The sequence below is a fragment of the Aquarana catesbeiana genome, linkage group LG05 (genome assembly GCF_042186555.1).
Source record: "Aquarana catesbeiana isolate 2022-GZ linkage group LG05, ASM4218655v1, whole genome shotgun sequence".
NCBI lineage: Eukaryota > Metazoa > Chordata > Amphibia > Anura > Ranidae > Aquarana > Aquarana catesbeiana.
Window position 1 is genome coordinate 224,003,315 of NC_133328.1, and position 21,314 is coordinate 224,024,628.

The 21,314-nt window shown below is 43.2% G+C and overlaps 1 protein-coding gene across 1 annotated transcript in view; it reads left to right on the forward strand.

The window, feature by feature from the left end:
- Nucleotides 1–5,089: 5,089 nt before the first annotated feature.
- The window catches only part of DCLK3 (doublecortin like kinase 3), a 59,326-nt gene continuing 43,101 nt past the window's right edge, over nucleotides 5,090–21,314 (forward strand). Inside the window, exon 1 of the mRNA XM_073630593.1 lies at nucleotides 5,090–5,541. Within this exon, the coding sequence (XP_073486694.1) occupies nucleotides 5,490–5,541 (52 nt within the window). The 5' untranslated portion in view covers nucleotides 5,090–5,489. The remainder of the gene's footprint in view (nucleotides 5,542–21,314) is intronic.

The following is a 21,314-nucleotide window of genomic DNA, read 5'->3' on the forward strand; positions in this document are numbered from 1 at the left end:
TGACATGCACCGATTCTTTACGGAATGCCTTGCTGGTTCCAAACAGCATTTCATACCTATACCAGAGCTCGGTTGGTTGCCAGTCGCAAACACGGCACAACCAATTCAAGCCTCGGTCTAATAATCATTTCTCTCATTTCATTTCATACGGTGCTCCGATTCGAATCCAGATGCATCAAACAGGCACCAGATCGTCCCGGGTGCACCAATGTTTTCACTTGCCTCATTTCAATACATGCTCCAGAGCCCGGTTCTCGGTCGAATCAATGATGACGACCAGGCCGGACCTCTGTCATGGAGTCCATTCATAATCAAGGCAAACGTTTCGAATCGTTTCATTGTCATACAAATCGTTGCTTCAAAAAATCAGTTAGCAATCCCTTCACGAATTGTCACCTTTTCGTTTTTCTCAGGTCAGTCAAAGTTCAGTAGGTCCACCCTGCACCAGGTTGGACGATATCCCCCCAGGTTACAGTCAACCAGGAAATAAAAGCTCAAGAGAATCCTCACCAGAGCAACCATGTCTCAGACCGGCAGCGAAGACCTCACGGCCCCTCTGTCACCTTCTCCGGTCTCAGAAAGCGGCAGCGTGCAATCCCTTAGGGGATGGACTATCCCCAAACTGACGGCAGAGCTCAGACGCAGAGGTGTCCCCTTCCCCGCCACAGCAAGGAAAGGCGAGCTTTTCAAACTCCTCTTTCCCCCACCAGCAGCAGGACCCAGTATCCAACAGGCGTCCCTTCAGTCGATATCATCGGCCATTTCACAATTACACACGATGGTGTCATCTCTATCCACCTCAGTGGCAGACGTCCAAACCAGGGTTGCACTTCTGGAGGCCCGACCGGCCACGGCTGTCCCCGACCCAACGGCAACTCAAAGCTTGACACCTCTTCCTGCAGGTACCTCAGGCTCGAGCCACATTGTCTACCCCTCCCACCTGGTCCCAACCAGTATCAGGAAGGACATCTTGGACGGCAAGGACGTCAACCTGGCCTCTCTCCTCATTTCCGTGCATGATTTGGCAGAAAATAAAGCCTACTCCTGGGGTGACATATCAGTGGTCCTTAAAGCCAAAGACCCCAGATTGAACCGCAAGCTAACAGTCTCAGAGTTTACCCTGGCCTTTGGCATGCTCAGAGATGTCCTGTGCTCAGCCACCCCTAGCAGGCGGGAAGAGCTGGACTTGTATCTCCATACTGTGGTAGACTTGGGCCACAAGTACGGAGGTTTTGCCTTTTACGACTACCATCGTTCCTTTTCAGCCAAGGCCGCGGCCAGACTCATACAGTTCCAGATCACGACAGATTGGAGTCTCATGGATACAGAGCTCTTCTGCCGCCACTTTGCCGGCTTACGCTCACCTCTGTGTGCGATTTGCCAGTCTTCCACCCACACTGCCACCTGGTGCGCCAATACGGCAACCAGACGGCCTTTCGAGTTTCCCTCTACCTCAGGTTCAGTACAGGGTCAGCCGATCCCTGAACCAACGCCTCAGGTGGACAAACTCGGACGCCCAGTCCGAACCGTGGGAGGGGCAGCCATCTGTAATAACTTTAATCAGGGGTCCTGCAACTTCAGCCAGTGCCGTCTACTTCACCTCTGCACCTTATGTCATAGAGCACACCCTAGGATTTTGTGTGAAGTCAAGCAACACAAGAAGGCGTGACTAAGCCGGATCAACCTCTTATGGTTAGGATGGTATCTCACTTCACATCCCACCCCTTCCCTGGCCACCTTCCTTATTCAAGGCTTCACAGCAGGCTTTCACACCGGCCTCATTTCACTACCCCACACTACCCACGAATGTGCCAATCTTCGTTCGGCAGCCATTGACGAACAAGCCATAGATCAGCTCTTACAGGCAGAGGTGGATCGAGGTTACGTGATAGGCCCTTTCAGTTGCCCCCCTTTCAACACATGGAGAGTCAGCCCTATTGGGCTTGTCAAGGGCAAGTTTTCAAATAAATTGCGTTTGGTGTACGACTTGTCTGCGCCTCATTCTTCCCACATACCCAGTCTCAATTCCCTGATCCCCTCCGAGGAGTTTTCCCTAAAATATTCTTCCGTGGACATGGCAATACAAGCGATCATCAAAGCAGGCACAGGCGCCTGGCTCTCCAAAGCCGACATCTCGGATGCCTTCAAGCTCCTGCCCATCCACCCATCCCTTTGGTGCTGGCATGGCATCAAGTGGAAGGAAGCATATTATTTTGCTACAAAGCTCACCTTCGGTTCGAAGAGTAGCCCGTGGCTCTTCGACACGTTCGCCCAGTCCCTCGGTTGGATACTATTACACAAAGGTCAATGCCATGAAGTCATCCATTATCTAGATGACTTCCTACTGATAGAACCACCCAGCAAGCCCCCAGGAGATCTCGACAAACTTAGGGTAATTTTTGGAAACCTCAATGTTCCTATTGCCGAGCACAAAGTCGATGGCCCAGCAAATAGCATCACTTTTCTCGGGGTCAGCTTGGATACCTGCGCAATGCAAGCCAGTCTCCCCCTCGACAAACTATCACGCATTAGGGCAGTCCTTCACGAGTTTACACACACCAAGGACTGTACCAAAAAACAGTTGCAGTCCCTCCTGGGTATGCTCAACTTCGCTATGCGAATTATTCCACAAGGCCGCACATTTGTATCACGCCTACTCAGATTTCTGTCGGAAACTCAAGACCCTGATCAGATTCTGAATTTAGACTCCGCAGCCATAGCGGACCTATCCATGTGGGAGGAATTCTTGTCCGCCTGGAATGGCATATCTCTATTCATACCTATAGTTTCGGTCCATTCACCCCAGGTGGTAACGGACGCCGCAGCCTCCACAGGTTTCGCGGCAATTTTTGGCCATTATTGGTTTTCAGGACCCTGGCCTCAACAGATACTATTGATACCCGGCTTTTCCCAAACATCTGCCCTCTTTGAGCTTTACCCCATAGTGGCAGCCGCACAACTCTGGGGCCACCACTGGACAGGACAAACTGTAGTCTTTAGCACCGACAACCAGGCCACGGCAGACATCATCAACAAAGGCAGGTCCAAGTCCCTAGCAGTCATGTCCTTCCTGCGCAGGTTGGTACAACTGTCTTTACAACATCAGTTCAATATACACTGTGCATTCATTCCCGGCAGATACAACTCAGCAGCTGACGCACTGTCACGTTTCAATTATTCCTCCTTTTTCAAACAGGTTCCCGATGCCGATCCAATGTCGGCCCCTATCCCTGTCTGGTCACAACTGACCCTGGACTAGATCAACATTTACACGAAGCTACACAACTCATAAATCATTCCCTCTCCTACAACACACTTAAAGCCTACCAGACAGCTTGGAAGGCCTTCAACAAATTCCTCACGTCCTGCAGTAAAGGACCAACAGATATCAAGCAGGTACTGGCCTTCACTGCACACTGCCACACGCAGTTGGCCTTATCCTACAATACCATCCGGCTATACCTAGCCGGCATTCAACATTTTATGGCGCTTGAAGACCCCACGAAATCTTCACTATTCTCATCTCACGCTATACGAGCCGTTTTAAGGGGAATCCAGAAACAACAACCAGTCATCAGCACTAAGCGCTTGCCCATTACGGGACCCATCTTTAGGGACATGTCAACTATTCTGGCTACCTCGCCATTCGGTCTGCTCCGCAGCACGGTCTTACAAGCAGCGATATATCTAGCGTATTATGGGTTCATGCGCCCTGGCGAATTCACCTCTAACAAACCCACAGACCGAGTACTACGCAGACGACACTTACTTAGATACCAAGACCACTTCATCCTGCACCTCGAGGTCTCTAAAACCCAGCAAACGGGCTCAGGAGCGAACATTCACCTCTACAAAACCGACAACAGCTGGTGTCCAGTCGCCGTACTCAACCGGCTCCTGTCACTCCTGCCTGAACAACCAGACAGCAGTCCCCTTCTACCGTTCCCAGTTAAACCCTTAAACGCCTCTCAGTTTGTGGAACACATAAGAATACTTCTCCGCAATCTTCATCTTAACCCTAGTCAGTATTCCGGACACTCGTTTCGCATCGGAGCAGCCTCCGCGGCATCCCGCCACGGGGTTCCGGACCACATCATCAAAAGACTGGGCAGGTGGAAGTCAGCCTGCTTCGCCCGGTATATCCCCAACCCACAAACAGAGATGGCACAGGCATTCTCCAAATTGGCTCAATAAATAATTGAAAATCAATAAAATCATAACCCTACCTGAATGTTTTTGCCCCCTTATTTTGGCATACCGGCCATTAGACCAAGGCACACTTTCAGGTCCATTTCATATGCTAAGTCCACACTTTCAGGTCCATTTCCGATGGTAAGTCCTATCTTTACTGTAAGTGGTATTCATGTACATACCGGACATAGGGCTCCAGCCATAAGTAGGAAGGCCAGTATGGTGGCCTGAATTTATGGGAGGAGCCCGGGGGGTACTTAAGCAGCCCGCTCACCTGTGGTGCTTGTCGGTTTCCTGTGCGCGATACCCACCCTCCCATCCCCATTTCACAGCATTTCTCAAACTATTCATTTCATTCATTTCTCTTACAGAATAATCATTTCTTAAACCAGGGTATGCCCCCTTATTTTGGCATACCGGCCATTAGACCAAGGCACACTTTCAGGTCCATTTCATATGCTAAGTCCACACTTTCAGGTCCATTTCCGATGGTAAGTCCTATCTTTACTGTAAGTGGTATTCATGTACATACCGGACATAGGGCTCCAGCCATAAATATATATATAAATTTTTTTTTTTTTTTTTTCATACACAGTACCATGTTTTAGACAGGTATAAAAATACTATAAATTAAGAAAGCTTTCAGAAATAGAAGTGCTACTAGTTTATTTTTCAAATTTATTTAAAAAAAAAAGCTATACATACAGTATGTAATCTAAAGGTTGTTCCTACAGTGGTTTATAACTTGTATCATTTACTATCATGTACAAGTATTTTACAATATATTTGTGACTATTTTGTATGTGAGTTGGAAAGGTTGCTAAGTTACCTTATAAATATCCAGGGTAATGTCCTCATCTCCTGCTCAAACCCCAGTAGAGCTGCATAGTTTAGCTCCCTTAGTTCTGTTGCTGAGTGCAACTTGGGAGAGACTGAAACATCCTATAGAAAAGTACATGTTGTTGTTAACACTGCTGTCAACAAAAACCCAGTCAAATTAAACCATGAACAATAAATACATAGTACAAAGATACACTAATACTTCAGCCTGGTAACCTCAGAAAACATTTGGTGATCCCTCCTCTTTACACTTTCTCTGGTCACTGCCTCCCACCACACTTCTCCAGAACAAGAGAAGTTCATTATTTATTTCTACCAGATAAAATGCAGTAGAAAGTTACTACCCTGGTTTGTACACGCAGACATCCTGGATGCAGAAGAAAGAAGGCTGAGCTGCTGGTAGATTAATTGAATTTATATTTCTGCATATATTCAGTTCTGCTTGCTTTGGAAAAAGCATGCCAGGAGGGGGCCTGGTAAATGCTGGATCCTGCACCTGTAAACACCATGGTAAATATAATTTTACTACTAGTACTATTATACACATATTGATAAATATCTTGATAAATATAAACTTTTGTTTAATACTTTCATTCTTGTATGTTCTTAGATTATGTTGCACTAGGTCTCATTTTGTCCAGACACATCTGCAGTCTGCTTGTCTTTATTTGCATCAAACAGTTTAAAACGTCATCATCCTTCATATATTTATGTTGCATTCCTAACTGCTTCAATTTTAAAGACAATGTATATGTGCACTGACTCAATACATTTGAATATTAGTTCCAATTGTTTATAACTGAAAAAATACAGCTTTATACTTTGTGTAAAATGAGGGAAATGCCTAAACCTTTGTAGATGTTGATAATCTAGTTTAATTGGAATTTCCATACTTAATATAAAGTAAATACTCAAATGGGAAAAAGGTAAAACTGGAATCTCGCCCTTATCTAACTACATTCATTATTTTAGCTTCAGTTTGTGTTTTGCAATGTTAATACTTAATAAACATTATGGTGTTGAAAACCAAATGTCTATGGTGCTATAACCAGGTTAGGTCGGTGGTGTAAAGTATTGAATAATAGATCTATTAAATATCTTTTTTGAATCTGAAAGTTATATAGCCCATTTTATTATGTAGAAAAAAAAACATGGCTGAATGGGTCAGTGAAATGTTGGTGATATAAGGCACCCTTGTTCAGATTTTGTCTCCATGGGCAAGTAGCTTTCAGTCTCATCTATGTGCCACATATTAATAAGCAAGCATTTCATCTTTATTTACCATTTATTTTACCATTCTTTAAAAATGTTGAACTTTCCCATGTTTGCTCCCTGTTACACTCTGGTGCAGTTAACACAGCTGTATATCTATGTTTTAGTGTAATAGACATAAAAAAACAAGCTCTGCAATGTTTAACATAATAAAGTCATATGATAAAATGCAAATTAGTCTGTAATAACATGCAATCTTTAAATCAATTGTAGCGCTGGTAGATTTTCAATCTACCGCTTATAGGTAAATTTAGTGGGTTATCTGTTCATCTGTTCTGTTCATGGGTTGGTGTTGGAAAGGCAACACGTTGAAGTGTATGAGTGCTCCTCTGTCCCGGAGATAACTCAGTGGAGGTGGTCCTCCGAGTTGCATTCTGGGAGAGGGTATTTATGGAACAGACGCCATGTTTTAGGGGTTTTTTTTCGTTCCACCTGCTGGCCCTCCTGGCCGACAGGTATGTGTTAGGAGTACTACCGCGTGGTCCTCCGACCGGGAGGCCCACGTTGCTGCAGCGTGTGGTTGGGCCCAGAAGCCTGTCTGGGGCCTATCACAGCGGCAGGGGAATGGTCCTGGGCTGTCTGTCCTACAGGAAGAAGCTGGACAACTGAGAAGATCCCAGGGGAGGACCCGTCATGGAAGGATCATGCAGAGTGCTGGTCTGGAGAGGGGCCTGGTGACTCAGTTGGAGGACGTATCCTAAAGTTAACCTACCGCATAGTATTGCTTAAAGGTTCTAGTGCTGTGTTTGCTATCCATCGTAAACCATTACATCCTGTGGCAGAGGATCGTACGGGTTTCTATTCCATTCAAGTCTGTGGCAGAGACATTTGTTCCTGCTGCGTACTGGCTGCTAGGTTAGTGAGAGAAACCTATCTAGGCGGGCAAAGATTCAACTCTAAAAGGAGAGTACATTCATCTACAAGATTCCAATTCCTAATATTACACTAAGAAAAGGTATTTGAACTTCCCTGCAACTCTTCTTCTACCTCTTTCCTGCTACTTCCTTCAGTTACGTTTATTAAAGCATTGGAAAAGATACTCAAGTGTCCGGTGCCTACATTGTCCGGTATTAAGCTCAACTAGACCCTAGACCCGGTTTCAGTGGAATTGAGGTAACAAAGGTGACGGTAACAGCCTGCTTTAAACCAGCAGCTCCACCATGAGTTATTGCTACACAATTAATCTAACCAAAAAAGTATTAAACAATAAAAAAAAAAACAGCCATAATAATGATGGTATTGTTTTATGTGGTTTGTGCATTAAAGGGGACATAGTTCTTAACCCTTTAAAGAGAGAGAGAGATGCAGCAGCTTGCTGTTAAACAAAACCAGGTTTGTCAGTATCTAGATTCACCTTTGTAATGTAAAGTAAATGTACATTCTGCAACACCTTTTTGAATAACTATCTAGAGCTTTTGATTGCTGACAAATATTTTGACAACTCATTAAACATTGGTCTTTGAATATTTTGAATAGTTTTACTAATGATCAGTTATCCAATAAAATTTAACTTTTTTATTTTTCTATAAGGGAACAAACAACATAGAGTCAAGTGAATCCTATATTTAAGCATACAAAGAATATACTGGGGTTTATTTACCAAAGACAAATCCACTTTGCACTACATATTTTAAATTCTCCATAATTGTAAATCCTTCAACTTGGAGATTATATAAACACAGTGGGGTTGATTTACTAAAGGCAAATCCACTTTGCACTACAAGTGCACTTGGAAGTGCAGTCACTGTAGATCTGAGGGGGACATGCAAGGAAAATAAAAAACAGCATTTTTGCTTGTACATGATTGGATGATAAAATCAGCAGAGCTTCCCCTCATTTCAGATCTACAGTGTCTGCACTTCCAAGTGCATTTGTAGCGCAAAGTGGATTTGCCTTTAGTAAATCAACCCCACTGTGTTTATATAATCTCCAAGTTGAAGGATTTACAATTATGGAGAATTTAAAATAACATTCTAAATGATAGGAATTGTGTGACTTGTTAAAAAAATTTAATCTCAAAGAGTGACCCTCTAATCAAAGATGATTATTGAAATGCACTGTGCTGTTAAAGGTTCTGTATGTGGACATTCCTCCAAATGACTGGAGTTTAAATGCATAAATAAAAATGATTTATAAATAAATCATTTGATGTGTTTGGTGTGAAGGAACTTGAGTGGTCTAGACAGACCCCTAACCTCTACCCCATAGCACACCTTTTGGATTAATTAAAATGCCAACTACGAGCCAGGTCTTTTTATCCGTCAGTATTTGACGTCACAAATGCATTTTTGTTTTCAATAGCCACAATAGCTTGTGAAAAGGTGTTTAAATATTTTGTGGGGGCTGTTATAGCTGTAAAGTGAAGGGGGGAACCCCGTTAATAATACCGATAGGGTTTAGGGATGTCCAGCACGCTTATATATGTGTGATGGTCAGGTTTTGATTAGTATGGGGCCTGAGGGTAGAGGGGAAAAAAGAAGGAAGGAGAGAGAGAGAAAATCAAAGCTTGTGGAAAAGAAAAAAAAAGACTGTCAGAAGTGGTCTCTCCCTGTCCACACACTGGGCCCTCGATGCTAAGCAACTACAAGGAGACAGAAAAAGTGGTGGGTCCCTAGGTAACAGTATGAAGGCTCATTCACACAATTTATTTTATTTTTTCTAGTGCTACTACTGAGATAATAAGTAGACAGTTGGCTCTTTGGAGAGGAATATAAATCTGTAACTTTCTTTAGAAATATTTTTAAAATATTGGTATACATGAAAGTGCAGCTTTGCAATGATTTATTATAGATTATCTTATGAAGAGAACATTTGACTCAAAAGTGAGTCAAACAAGACTCAATCATACCAGACTGACCCTCATTCTGACGGTGAGCTCTGATATCACAGTTAGCTTTGATAAACTGGTATTTTAAATTTGCAAAGCTTCCACTCTTGTGTATAAATCTTGATGGATTGAAATGCATTGCGTAAACAAAAAATAGTAAATGCTTGTAATTAAAGGGAAAATATCATTTTATTTCAATAGTTTTGTTACAGTACTTTGTAAATGAATACATGTAAAAAAATGCTGCAAAATGAGAATGTTATGAAAAATAATGTAATGAAAATTTTTATTTATAAGTTAGCAAATTACAAAATGCAGTACCGTGCAAAAGTTTTCGGCAGGTGTGAAAAAATGCTGAATAGTAACAATGCTTTCAAAAATATATATTTTTAATTGTTTATTTTTATCAATTTACAAAATGCAAAGTGAGCGAAACAGAAGAAAAATCTAAATCAAATTAATATTTGGTGTGACTATGCTTTGGCCTCAAACCAGCAGCAATGCTAAAGCCTCGTATACACGGTACGATTGTTGGCCAACCGAGCATCTGATTTTTGTCAAAAGGGTGTGTGCTAGGATCTTGTCTTTCATACTAACGGTACACAATTGTCGTGCCACAAACATGAACGTAGTGACGTAGGAATTTCAGCTCTTGAGCGACACCCTTTGGGCTCCTTTTGCTAATTTCGTGTTTGGTGAGCATTGATTCCGAGCATGCGTGTTTGTACTTTCGACTTTTGTGTGAAAGATTTGTGTACTGACCATATGGAAATCTGATGTCAAACCGTTGTCTGACGAAAATTTACTAGCCTGTCATCCAACATTTGTTGGCCGAAAGTTGGACAACAATTGTCAAAAGGAGCGTACTAACGGTAAGATTTTAGGACAACAGTCTGTCAACAGCCAATACCCTGCCAACAATCGTACCGTGTTTACGAGGCTTTATACTTGCACATTTTGTACACTTGCACAAAGTCAGCGATTTTGTAAGATTAGAGTGAGGTGTATGATTAACCAGCTATGCCAAACAGGTGCTAATAATCACCAATTTCATATGTAGTTTGAAACACAGTTATTAACAGAAACAGCTGTGTAGGAGGGGGGTGTCAGGCACTGCCCAGGTACCCCAGGTGCATCTGGGGCCCCTGCACTTTTCCTGTCATTGTAGTTTTGTAAAAACGTTGATTGGATCAGCAGAGAGCCCAGCGGTTTGGGGGAGGCTGTCTGTAACTCCCCCCTGCCTTCTCATCAAGGTAGGCTGTCCCTCGGGGATGTTCACTATATCCCGAGGCAGCCGGAGGTGGTGGGCGGGTTTGGGGTGTGGCTGAGTCCTCCACTCCTCTTACAGACTCCTCCCCTCAGGCTGACCCCCTCCCGCAGCTAAAGAAGAAAGAGAGACCACATATATCACCCTAACCTGGCACTATATACCACCCTGGCCTGGCTCTATATATCACCCTGACTTGGCTCTATATATCACCCTAACATGGCTCAATATACCACCCTAACCTGGCTCTATATACCACCCTGACCTGGCTCTATATACCACCCTAACCTGCCACTATATCAACTAACCTGCCAGTATACTACCCTAACATCACTTGAAGTTTAAGTGTGGTGCGCTGCCCACCCGCCTGGGGGGGGGGTGCCAGATATAGGATTCGCCCCGGGGTTGTGGAAGACCGTTTAATGTCACAGGTCATTATTGCAAGACTGAGCACAGCAACAAGACACCAGGTAGCGTTACTGCATCAGCAAGGTCTCCCTCAACCAATGATTTCAAAGCAGACTGGGGTTTCAAGATGTGCTGTTCAAGCTCTTTTGAAGAAGCACAAAGAAATGGGCAACGTTGAGGACCGTAGATGGAGTTTTTGGCTAAGGAAACCTAATAAAGCCGATGAAAGACACATAATGCTTACTTTCCTTCGACATCAAAAGATGTCCAGCAGTGGCATCAGCACAGAACTGATGGAAACCAGTGGGACCTACTGTTCGGAGGAGTCTGGTCAGAAGAGGTCTTCATGCCAAAAAGCCATGCCTCTTATGTGGAAACAAGGCTAAGCTAGTCAACTGTGTACAAAAACAGGAAATGGGGTTCAGAGAGATGGCAGCAGCTGCTCTAGAATGATCTGTTAAAATTTGAAATTTTTGGCTGTAACAGGAGGCAGTTTGTTTACGTAGGGCTGGAGAGCAATACAATTATGAGTGTCTGCAGGCAACAGTGAAGCCTGGTGAAGGTTCCTTGCACATTTGGGGCTGCATTTCTGCAGATTAAGTTGGAGATTTGGTCAGGAGCAATGGTGTTCTCAATGCTGAGAAATATAGACAGATACTTATCCATCATGCCATACCATCAGGGAGGTGTGTGATTATCGCCACATTCATTCTGCAGCAGGACAGTGACCCAAACATACAGTCTATGTCGTTAAGAACTATTTCAGCATAAAGAAGAAGAACATGGAGACCTAGAAGTGATGGTCTGACCCCTACATAGCCCTAACCTCAAGATCATTGAGTCTGCCTAGGATTACATGAAGAGACAGAAGGATTTGAGGCAGCCTACATCTGCAGACAATCTGTAGTTAGTTCTCTAAGATGTTTGGAACCACCTACTTGCCAAGTTCCTTCAAAAACTGTGTGCAAGTGTACCTAAAACTGATGCTGTTTTGAAGGTAAAGGGTGGTCACACCAAATGTTGATTTGATTTGAATTTCTCCTCAGTTTATTTCCATTTTGTTAACTGTTAAAAGTAAACTATTAACACTTCTATTTCTGAAAGCATTCTTAATCACTTCAATACCGGACAGTGGCTGCTGGTGCTCAAAATTTTTGAGGGGGAGCAAACAAACTGAAACATTCTGAAAAAAAACCCCATCAATTTCAGCCTCACTCTGCCCATCAAACGCAGCCACTGTGCCCATCAAACGCAGCCACTGTGCCCATCAAACGCAGCCACTGTGCCCATCAAATGCAGTCACTGTGCCCATCAAACGCAGCTACTATGCCATCAAACGCAGCCACTGTGCCCATCAATTGCGGCCACTGTACCATCAAACACAGCCACTGTGCCAAACGCAGCCACTGTGCCATCAAACGCAGCCACTCTGCCATATCAAATGCTCCCATTGTGCCATCAAATGCTGCCACTGTGCCATCAAATGCTGCCACTATGCCCCATCAAATACAGCTACTGTGCCCATCATATGCAGCCACTGTGCCCATCTTATGCAGCCACTGTGCCCATCTTATGCAGCCACTGTGCCCATCTTATGTAGCCACTGTGCCCCATCAAATGCAGCCTCACTGTGCCCCATCAAATGCAGCCTCACTGTACCCCATCAAATGCAGCCTCACTGTGCCCCATCTAACGCATCCACTGTGCCCCATCAATTGCCGCCACTGTACCATCAAACGCAGCCACTGTGCCAAACGCAGCCACTGTGCCCATCAATTGCCACCACTGTGCAATCAGACGCAGCCACTGTGCCCATCAAACGCAGCCACTGTGCCATATCAAATGATCCCACTGTGCCATCAAATGCTGCCACTGTGGCCCATCTTATGCAGCCACTGTGCCCATCTTATGCAGTCACTGTGCCCCATCAAATGCAGCCTCACTGTGCCCCATCAAATGCAGCCACTGTGCCCCATCAAACGCAACCACGTTGCTATCAAACGCAGCCACTGTGCCCATCATTTGCCGTCACTGTACCATCAAACACAGCCACTGTGCCAAATGCAGCCACTGTGCCATATCAAATGCTTCCACTCTGCCATCAAATTCTACTACTGTGCCCCATCAAATACAGCTACTGTGCCCATCATATGCAGCCACTGTGCCCCATCTAATGCAGCCTCACTGTGCCCCATCTAATGCAGCCTCACTGTGCCCCATCTAATGCAGCCTCACTGTGCCCCAACTAACGCAGCCTTACTGTGCCCCATCTAATGCAGCCCTGAGCCTCACTTACCTTACAGGCAGCTCCGCTCGCGCTGTGCGTTCCACGGAGCTGCCAACGTCACTTCCGGGTTCCCTGAAACAGGGAAACTGGAAGTAACCTCTTCACTTAAATAACAAAGCTCCTGCCTGTAGTAATACAACGGATGGAAGCTGCTCGGCGCTTTGGATTGTGCCGCAAAGCAGGTCAAAAACCCAAAAATGAAGCGCTTCGTCTGCAATCTCGTGATTGCATTGATGTGACGCTTCCCATAGTGCACTGTGTCCGGCACCCGAACACAGTACACTTAAAGAACATTTCTTTCTATTTTTTTTTTTAAAGGGACCTTTTTAAAAAAAAAAATGTATTTAAAAAAAAAAAATTTTTATTGTGACTGCTAGGTGGGGGGGGCGGCACCCGTGCGCCCCCTATGGACAGGCTGCCACTGATACTGGGCAGTTTCACCCCCTTCCTGCCCAGGCCAAATTTCAGTTTTCAGCACTGTCACATTTTGAATGACAATTGCTCGGTCATGCAACATTGTACCCAAATTAAATGTTTATCATTTTTTTCCCCACAAATAGAGCTTTCTTATGGTGGTATTTGATCACCTCTGTGGTTTTTATGTCTTGCGCTATAAACAATAAATTTTTGCTATAATAAATATCCCAATTTTTTTTATAAAAAACAAATTTTTTTCTCAGTTTAGGCCAATATGTATTCTTCTACATATTTTTGGTAAAAAATTGCAGCGGACACATCCGACACTTTTGACACTATTTTGGGAAAATTCACATTTATACAGCGATCAGTGCAATACAAATACACTGATTACTGTATAAATGTCACTGGCAGGGAAGGGGTTAACACTAGGGGTAACTGTGTTACCTAGGGAGTGGTTCAAACTGTAGGGGGAGGGGACTCACAAGGGGAGGAGACCGATCGGTGTTCCTCTGTACTGGGAACACATGATTGGTCTCCTCTCACCTGACAGGACGTGGATCTGTGTGTTTACACACACAGATCCACATCCCGGCTCTGTTACCGGCAATGATGGTGACACTTGGCATCTTCCAAATGCGCATGATGTGATTTTCATCTGCTGCATTAAAGTGGATGTAAACCCACTACTCATGATAATCAACTATTGCCATTTTTCAAAAGTATATTTGTATACATGCCTCCTGCATGTATCCCTACCTTTTAAAAATCACCCCCTTCTGCACACCTAGACCCATAAATCTCCGAAATCCATGGGCGGGGCTATGTTCCGGAGCTCAGTGGGTGGAGTCGTGACGTCACTAGACTCCCCGCCCATCTCTACACTCCCCTTTGGCCAGGCAGCTTTGCAAGGATGAACCTTGCTCTTGATATGTGTGAATTGCACGCACAGGGGACACAGAGCGCGTTCTTGGCATAAGCAGAGCATGCTCACTCCCCCCTGTGACTCCTGCACATGTGCTGCACAACACAGGCTGTAGTGGAGAGCTGTGAGAGGCTGAGAGAGGGGGATGATGATGCTGGGAAAGTACACAGAATGCCTCTCATGCTCGCTGGTGCATGAGATAAGGAAATTACCTGTCACTCACAGCAAGGGGGAGAAATGGACATCCATTTCTCTGTCTGACTGTTTTTATCTCACTGAAAAAAGATAAGAGGACTGCTCAGAGCTGGATTAATTCTTTGTGGCAAGACCGAGCACAGATGACATGAAATATTATACTGTACAAGGTGCAAGCCTTAATTTTAAAAAAAATGGGGTTTACATCCACTTTAAGTATCCTTGGGCAAAAACTGCATTTCTTTGTCCTAAACATTGCCTGTTTTGTTTGCTTCTGCAGAAGAGTAGACAACACATCTGGAAACATCTGTCTTTCTATGACATTTCTGCCTGTGAGAGACCTTGTTGATATAGTAAATCCATTCTGTGTCTTGTTGCTGTTCTCTGTCTTGTCACTGTGTAAGATATTTTATTTTGAACTGTCTTCAACTACCTCAACTTGTTAGTAGAACATAGCTTTTCCTCACCAAGTTTCATTTCTCTTACACAACTGATTCTGTTTCATTGAATAATTTTATTCATATTATATCATAAATGAAAGTGAATAGCAAGCTCAGCCTTCACCTGCCCCTCGAACAATTTAGACTGCATGCAAGACCAATGTGTTTGCATTCTCATTGTATATATGAAAAAGGGTCATCAAGGCACACCATGAATTCATGAAAACCAAGACTTTATTTCCTCTTCTAAAAACAGAGCATACCAGTGTCATGATACTGTGTTCCAAATGGATAGAATGCATTATCTCCACACTGATATGCTCTGTTTTTTATAAGATTAAATAAAGCCTTGGATTTTTTTTTTTGCAATTATGGTGTGCTGATCACATTTATCTAAGTCTATATATTTTAACCTACATGCTACCTTTTATTTAATCATGCACTGCACCATATGCCTTCATAATGTCTAACTGTGTGCAAGACAGTGTATACAGTAGTTATTAACTTACTGCAGATGTAAACAATTTTAAAGTTATGAACTCCAGTTTTGTATTCATATTTGGTCTGCGGAGTTAACGTGTATTTTATCCCAAAAGCATAAATGCTATATATTGCCTTAAATGATTGTGGCTGTATTAATTTACTTTTTTAGTCTTTTTTCATTTATTTTCACCCAGTGATAGGACTAGTAAGTCTTATTTTTTAGATCAAACTGTCCAGCAAAAATGACACTTAGAAGGTTAAGACAAGCCATTGAAACTAAAGTACAGTGTCTCTTCTGCAATAAAATAACCCTACCTGCTTGCTCACAGTCTTCTGTAGAATATACACTAAGCTGCGTATGCACAGCTTAGCTTACATTCTGGCACAGTGCCTGTGTGCTGGAATGAATACCATATTTAAGGACTGGTAAGCTGTAACATATTCATTTTTGTTTAGGGGTTTAGATATGCTTTAAGTGTTCAAGCTGGCACTGCACTAGCTACTTATTTACCTTTGATTACCAAGAGTATTCAAATTGTTCTCCATTAGGGTAATCAGGCTGCCTCCCCACCACTAAACTGTAGAAAAATTTGCTATTAAAAAGATGCAGATGTTTTGAAAAATTTGGTGACCATATGTGCTTTTTTTCCTTTACAAATACATTTTAATTTCCCAAATAGTGTACATTTTGTGGTATACCACAAGGCTCTGCGCCATGTCCTGTTCTATTTAATCTATATGTAAGTGATATAAGGTTTGTTGGGCAAGGTATGTCTCTTTGCTGATGACACAAAGGTGTGTAATAGGGTTGATATCCCTGGAGGTGTCTGTAACATGGTACATGATTTGGCATTGCTGGAAGATTGGTCAAATCAATGGAGACTGCAGTTCAATGTTTCTAAATGTAAAATAATGCACCTAGGGAAAAATAATCCCTTGAGAGAGTACAAGTTTAGGGGGTACTTATTTCAGATGATTGCAAAATGAGCAAACAGTGTGACTAGGCATTGGGAAAAGCAAATAGAATTCTTGGATGCATCACCAGAAGGATCGCCAGCAGGAGGAAGGTGGTCCTGATTCCTCTATATAGATCTTTAGTGAGACCTCATTTAGAATACTGTGTCCAGTTCTGGAGTCCTCATTAACAAAAAGATATTAAGATAGAACGAGACCAGAGACGGGTAACAAAAATGGTGAAAGGTCTAGAGAATAAAACATATTGAGAGCGACTTCAGGAACTTAGTATGTACAGTCTGGATGAAAGAAGGGAAAGGGAAGACATGATTGAAACCATCAAATACATCCAGGGGGTGAATAAGGTCAAGGGCAGTGGCAGAATTACCAGGTTGCAACAGTCGCAGTTGCGACGGGGCCCGGCATTCCGCCACTGTGGGGGGGCCCAGCGGGGTTGCTTTTCACACATGCTCTGAGCGGAGATCGTGTGTCATAGAACAATAGCACAGAGACACCGGCGGCATTAATGTTCTACTTGTCGGTCCGTCCTCTCTGGCACAGATGAGAGAGGACACACAGCTGATCTCACGGCTCCCCCTTCTCCCCCCTCCCTCTCCTGTGTGCTCCGCAGGCAGTCAAGTGTGAAGCTAAGGAGCTCACATTTCCCACGGAACACACAGGAGAGGGGAGGGGGGAGAAGGGGGAGCCGTGAGATTAGCTGTGTGTCCTCTCTCATCTGTGCCAGAGAGGACGGACCGACAAGTAGAACATTAATGCCGCCGGTGTCTCTGTGCTATTGTTCTATGACACACGATTTCAGCTCAGAGCCGTGCTGTCCGGCACTGATGGAATCTAATAGCATTCACTGATGAGCACTAATAGAAGGCACTGATGAGCACTGATGAGAATTGATAGAAGGCACTGATGAGCACTGATAGAAGACACTAATGAGCACTGATGAGAATTGATAGAAGGCACTGATGAGCACTGATAGAAGGCACTGATGGGCACTGATAGAAGGGACCGATGGGCACTGATGAGCACTGTTAGAAGGCACTGATGAGCACTGATAGATGGCACTGATAGAAGGCACTGATGGGCACTGATAGAAGGCACTGATGAGCACTGATAGAAGGCACTGATGGGCACTGATAAAAGGCACTGATGGGCACTGATAGGAGGCACTGATGGGCACTGATAGGAGGCACTGATGAGCACTGATAGGAGGCACTGATGAGCACTGATAGGCAGCATTGATAGGAGGCCCTAATGTGCACTGATAGGTGGCATTGGTGGGCACTGATAGGTGGTACTGATGGGCACTTACGAATACGGATAGGCAGAACTCAGGCAATGTTGATGGGCTTTGATGGGCAGAATTGAAGAGTACTGATAGGTGGCACTGATGGACGCTGTTAGGCGGCATTAATGAGCACTGATAGGTGGTACTGATAGGCAGAATTGATGGGCACTAGTAGGCGGCATTAATGAGCACTGATAGGTAACACTTGTAGGTGGAAGTGATGGGCACTGATAGGCAGCACTGATGCGCACTGATAGATGGCACTGATGATTGGGGCACTGATTATCAGTGTAAACAATTAACTGACATTCTTGACAGTTAACGGCAGTCCTTTCCTCACACAGACACAGCGTGTGAGGAAAGGGCTGTGGATAACCGGCAAGTCTGTTTACATGTGATCAGCTGATCACATGGTAAAGGGCAGATGTGATTGCGCTGGATGCATGTCCCAGGGGTCATGCAGGAAGCACGGTTTTGGGAGGATGTCCATGGACACTCTCCCAAAATTGGAAGCCCGGGGCTCGGATGGAAGGGGGGCCCATCATGGTTTCTTTCACCGGGGCCCTGAAGGTTCTAGTTACGCCTCTGGTTAAGGGAGTCGTTTTTCAATATGTAACCAAAATCAAGAACACAGGGATATGACCTCAAACTAACTGGAGGAAAGTTCAAATCTAATTTTAGAAAGTGTTATTTTACTGAAAGGGTAATTGATGTTTGGAATAAACTTCCAGCAGAGGTAGTGAGACAGTCAACAGTAAATGGCTTCAAACATGCTCAGGACAAACCTAGATCTATACTCGGACTAAAAAAAAATGTAACAAAATAAAAAGCAAAACAACAAAAAAATAAATAAATGGGCAGTCTCGATGCACTACTCTGCTTTTTTCTGCCATCACTTTTCTATGTTTCAATTTTCAACAAGAAGAAAAACCTCAGATGCTGGCATATACCTGTCATCCCCTTCTGAGTACTATAAAATTCCAAAAAAACAAGGACATTCTGAAATACAAATACCAACTTGAAGAAGAAAAGCTGCAGGTTGGCTCTCCCACATCTTCTGTCTCAATAATGTTTACTAAGTCTTCCTATCACACTTTAAACAGAACTGTATCTGAGCACCACAAACTGATAATGCCATTTACTTAATACTTTTTTAAACATTTTCATTATGTAGAGCAAACTCACCCATCCATTAATGTCTCCATACTTTATTTTTGTTGAGAAATCCCCCCCCCCCCATCTTGAGTAAGGGCAGGAATCCAGCCGCCCCTAGTTTAAGCATGCAGGCAGGAGGGTGTGCTTATATGAGAAAGGCCCTCCTTCCGATGAAAGAAAAAAACATGCTATGATGACTCCTGGGATGTATGACATAATTTTAGCCTAGGCCAGAAACCAGGAAAACACTGTAGAAATGTAAAAAGGTTAAAACTAACAACATTAAAAATAGTTCATGTTGATTGAGAGAGGTTAGTTCCACTTTAAGGGACAACAGTGAGACAGAAAAGGTGGCTCAGCGACCAAGTTCACTGCTCTAAGTTTGTATTCTATATCATGCTGCCCCCATTTTCAAAAGTCCTGAGATGCATGAGAGCAATATGAACGATGTTTGAAGGTGTGCACATTTTTATGCTGCTGAACGTGCTATTTGTCTATCAGATAGAAAGGGTTACTTTAAAAGCAGATTGTAAATCTGAATATGTTAGGCTTAGCCATGCATTTGGCAAGATTGGTCAGATTGATCAATCTGACCTAAATAGGATGGGATAGAAAGACTGATCTTAAAGCCAGCTAAACTTTTGTGGGCTTTATACTATAAAGTGAGTGTTATTGGCAATGCATATTTCAGGTCAGGGTAAGTACTCTACAGTTGATATACTTTTGACTGTGATTATAGGGCATTGTCTACATCTCAATGTACTGTATAGTAAATCAGTAGAAAATCAAATACAACATAAAATACATGTTTAATTTATTTTTCTTTACTTAAAAGTAATAGCATATATGTATGTATATTATATTCCAAATGTAATATAAATAAAATGTGACATACTGGATTAAAGAAGAAAACAGTAAATGTTTACCCGAATTGGGGCTCAGAGCAAATCCCCTCTTGTAATATAATAGGGTGTCCATATAAAAGTGGGTATACTTTACCAAAAAAAAATAATCATAAGAAAAAGATTTCAGAAAATCTCTAAATTAAATATAATATACTGGGTAAACCACTGCAAGTATAGGGCAATAAAGGTGTACTTAAACTGTAATAAACTCAGTAAAATCAGTAAGATAATACAAATGTCTGGCGCTCCTTTTCGTTTAAACCCTGGGTGGTGTTCGTGGGTGCCCACTGGTGGCTCTGATTGCATGTGAACCGCCTTAGCAGAGCCAGATAACTTTTTCAATGATTCCTTAAAGGAGTTGTAAAGTCTTGAGGTTTTTCACCTTAATGCATTCTATGCATTAAGGTGAAAAATCTTCTGTGCTGCAGCTGCCTCCCAGAGCCCCCCTTCTACTTACCTGAACCTGCTCTTTCCAGCGACGAGAATGAGGCCAGCAGTTACAGCCGCTGTTTCGGGTCCTCATTGGATAGATTGATAGCCGCAGGAGCCATTGGCCCCAGCTGCTGTCAATCAAATCCAGTGACACAGGAGGCGGGGCCGAGTCCTGCTGTTCATATCAATGGATGCAGCAGCAGGACTTGGGAGCAAACCCGCACGGATGCCCCCATGGAAAGTGGCTCTCCGTGGGGGCAGTCGATGTGGAGGAGGTCCATGACCAAAACGTCAAGGTTACCTCCATCCCTGATTCTGATAAGAAACTAAATGAAGGGTTGAGACTTTGAATGAAGCATGCACTAAGAAAATAAATAATTGTTCGTAACAGGTTTATTCCATATATTAATGAATAATAAAAACCAAACCAAGATGCACAGCACTGTGAGTCTGAAATTAATTTCATATATATATATATATATATATATATATATATATATATATATACATACACATATAGATTCAATACATATATGCACACACACATAAATGCTAAGGCACAATAACACATGACAGTTTAATGTAAGTAGCTTAAAAATTGGATAATAACATGATAAGATGTAAGTATCTAGTCTGGCCTTAGATAGGTACAATATTGCACATATCTGGATGTTGATGTAAATAAAAGATGCATGGGTATAGCATCAGTAGCTCAACATGTTTCGTGGTTGGATACCACTCATCAGGGGCAATTGTGGCCAAAAGCCTATAAAATATAAGTAATGGGTCAGACTGATTGAACAAATAGGCATGTAGGTTAAGTTAAGGGGAGGTGATATAGCATCCACCTATACTTACAGAACTAACCATGGGTCTCGGGTTTGGCAGGATCACCCACGGTGGGTTAGGGTCAACAACCGGCATGGGAACTGAGTTGGCATATAAAGGCATGGCATCAGGGAACAGAAAAAATATTCTGCTTTGGTGGGGCTGTGGTCCCTCTGACAAATTTG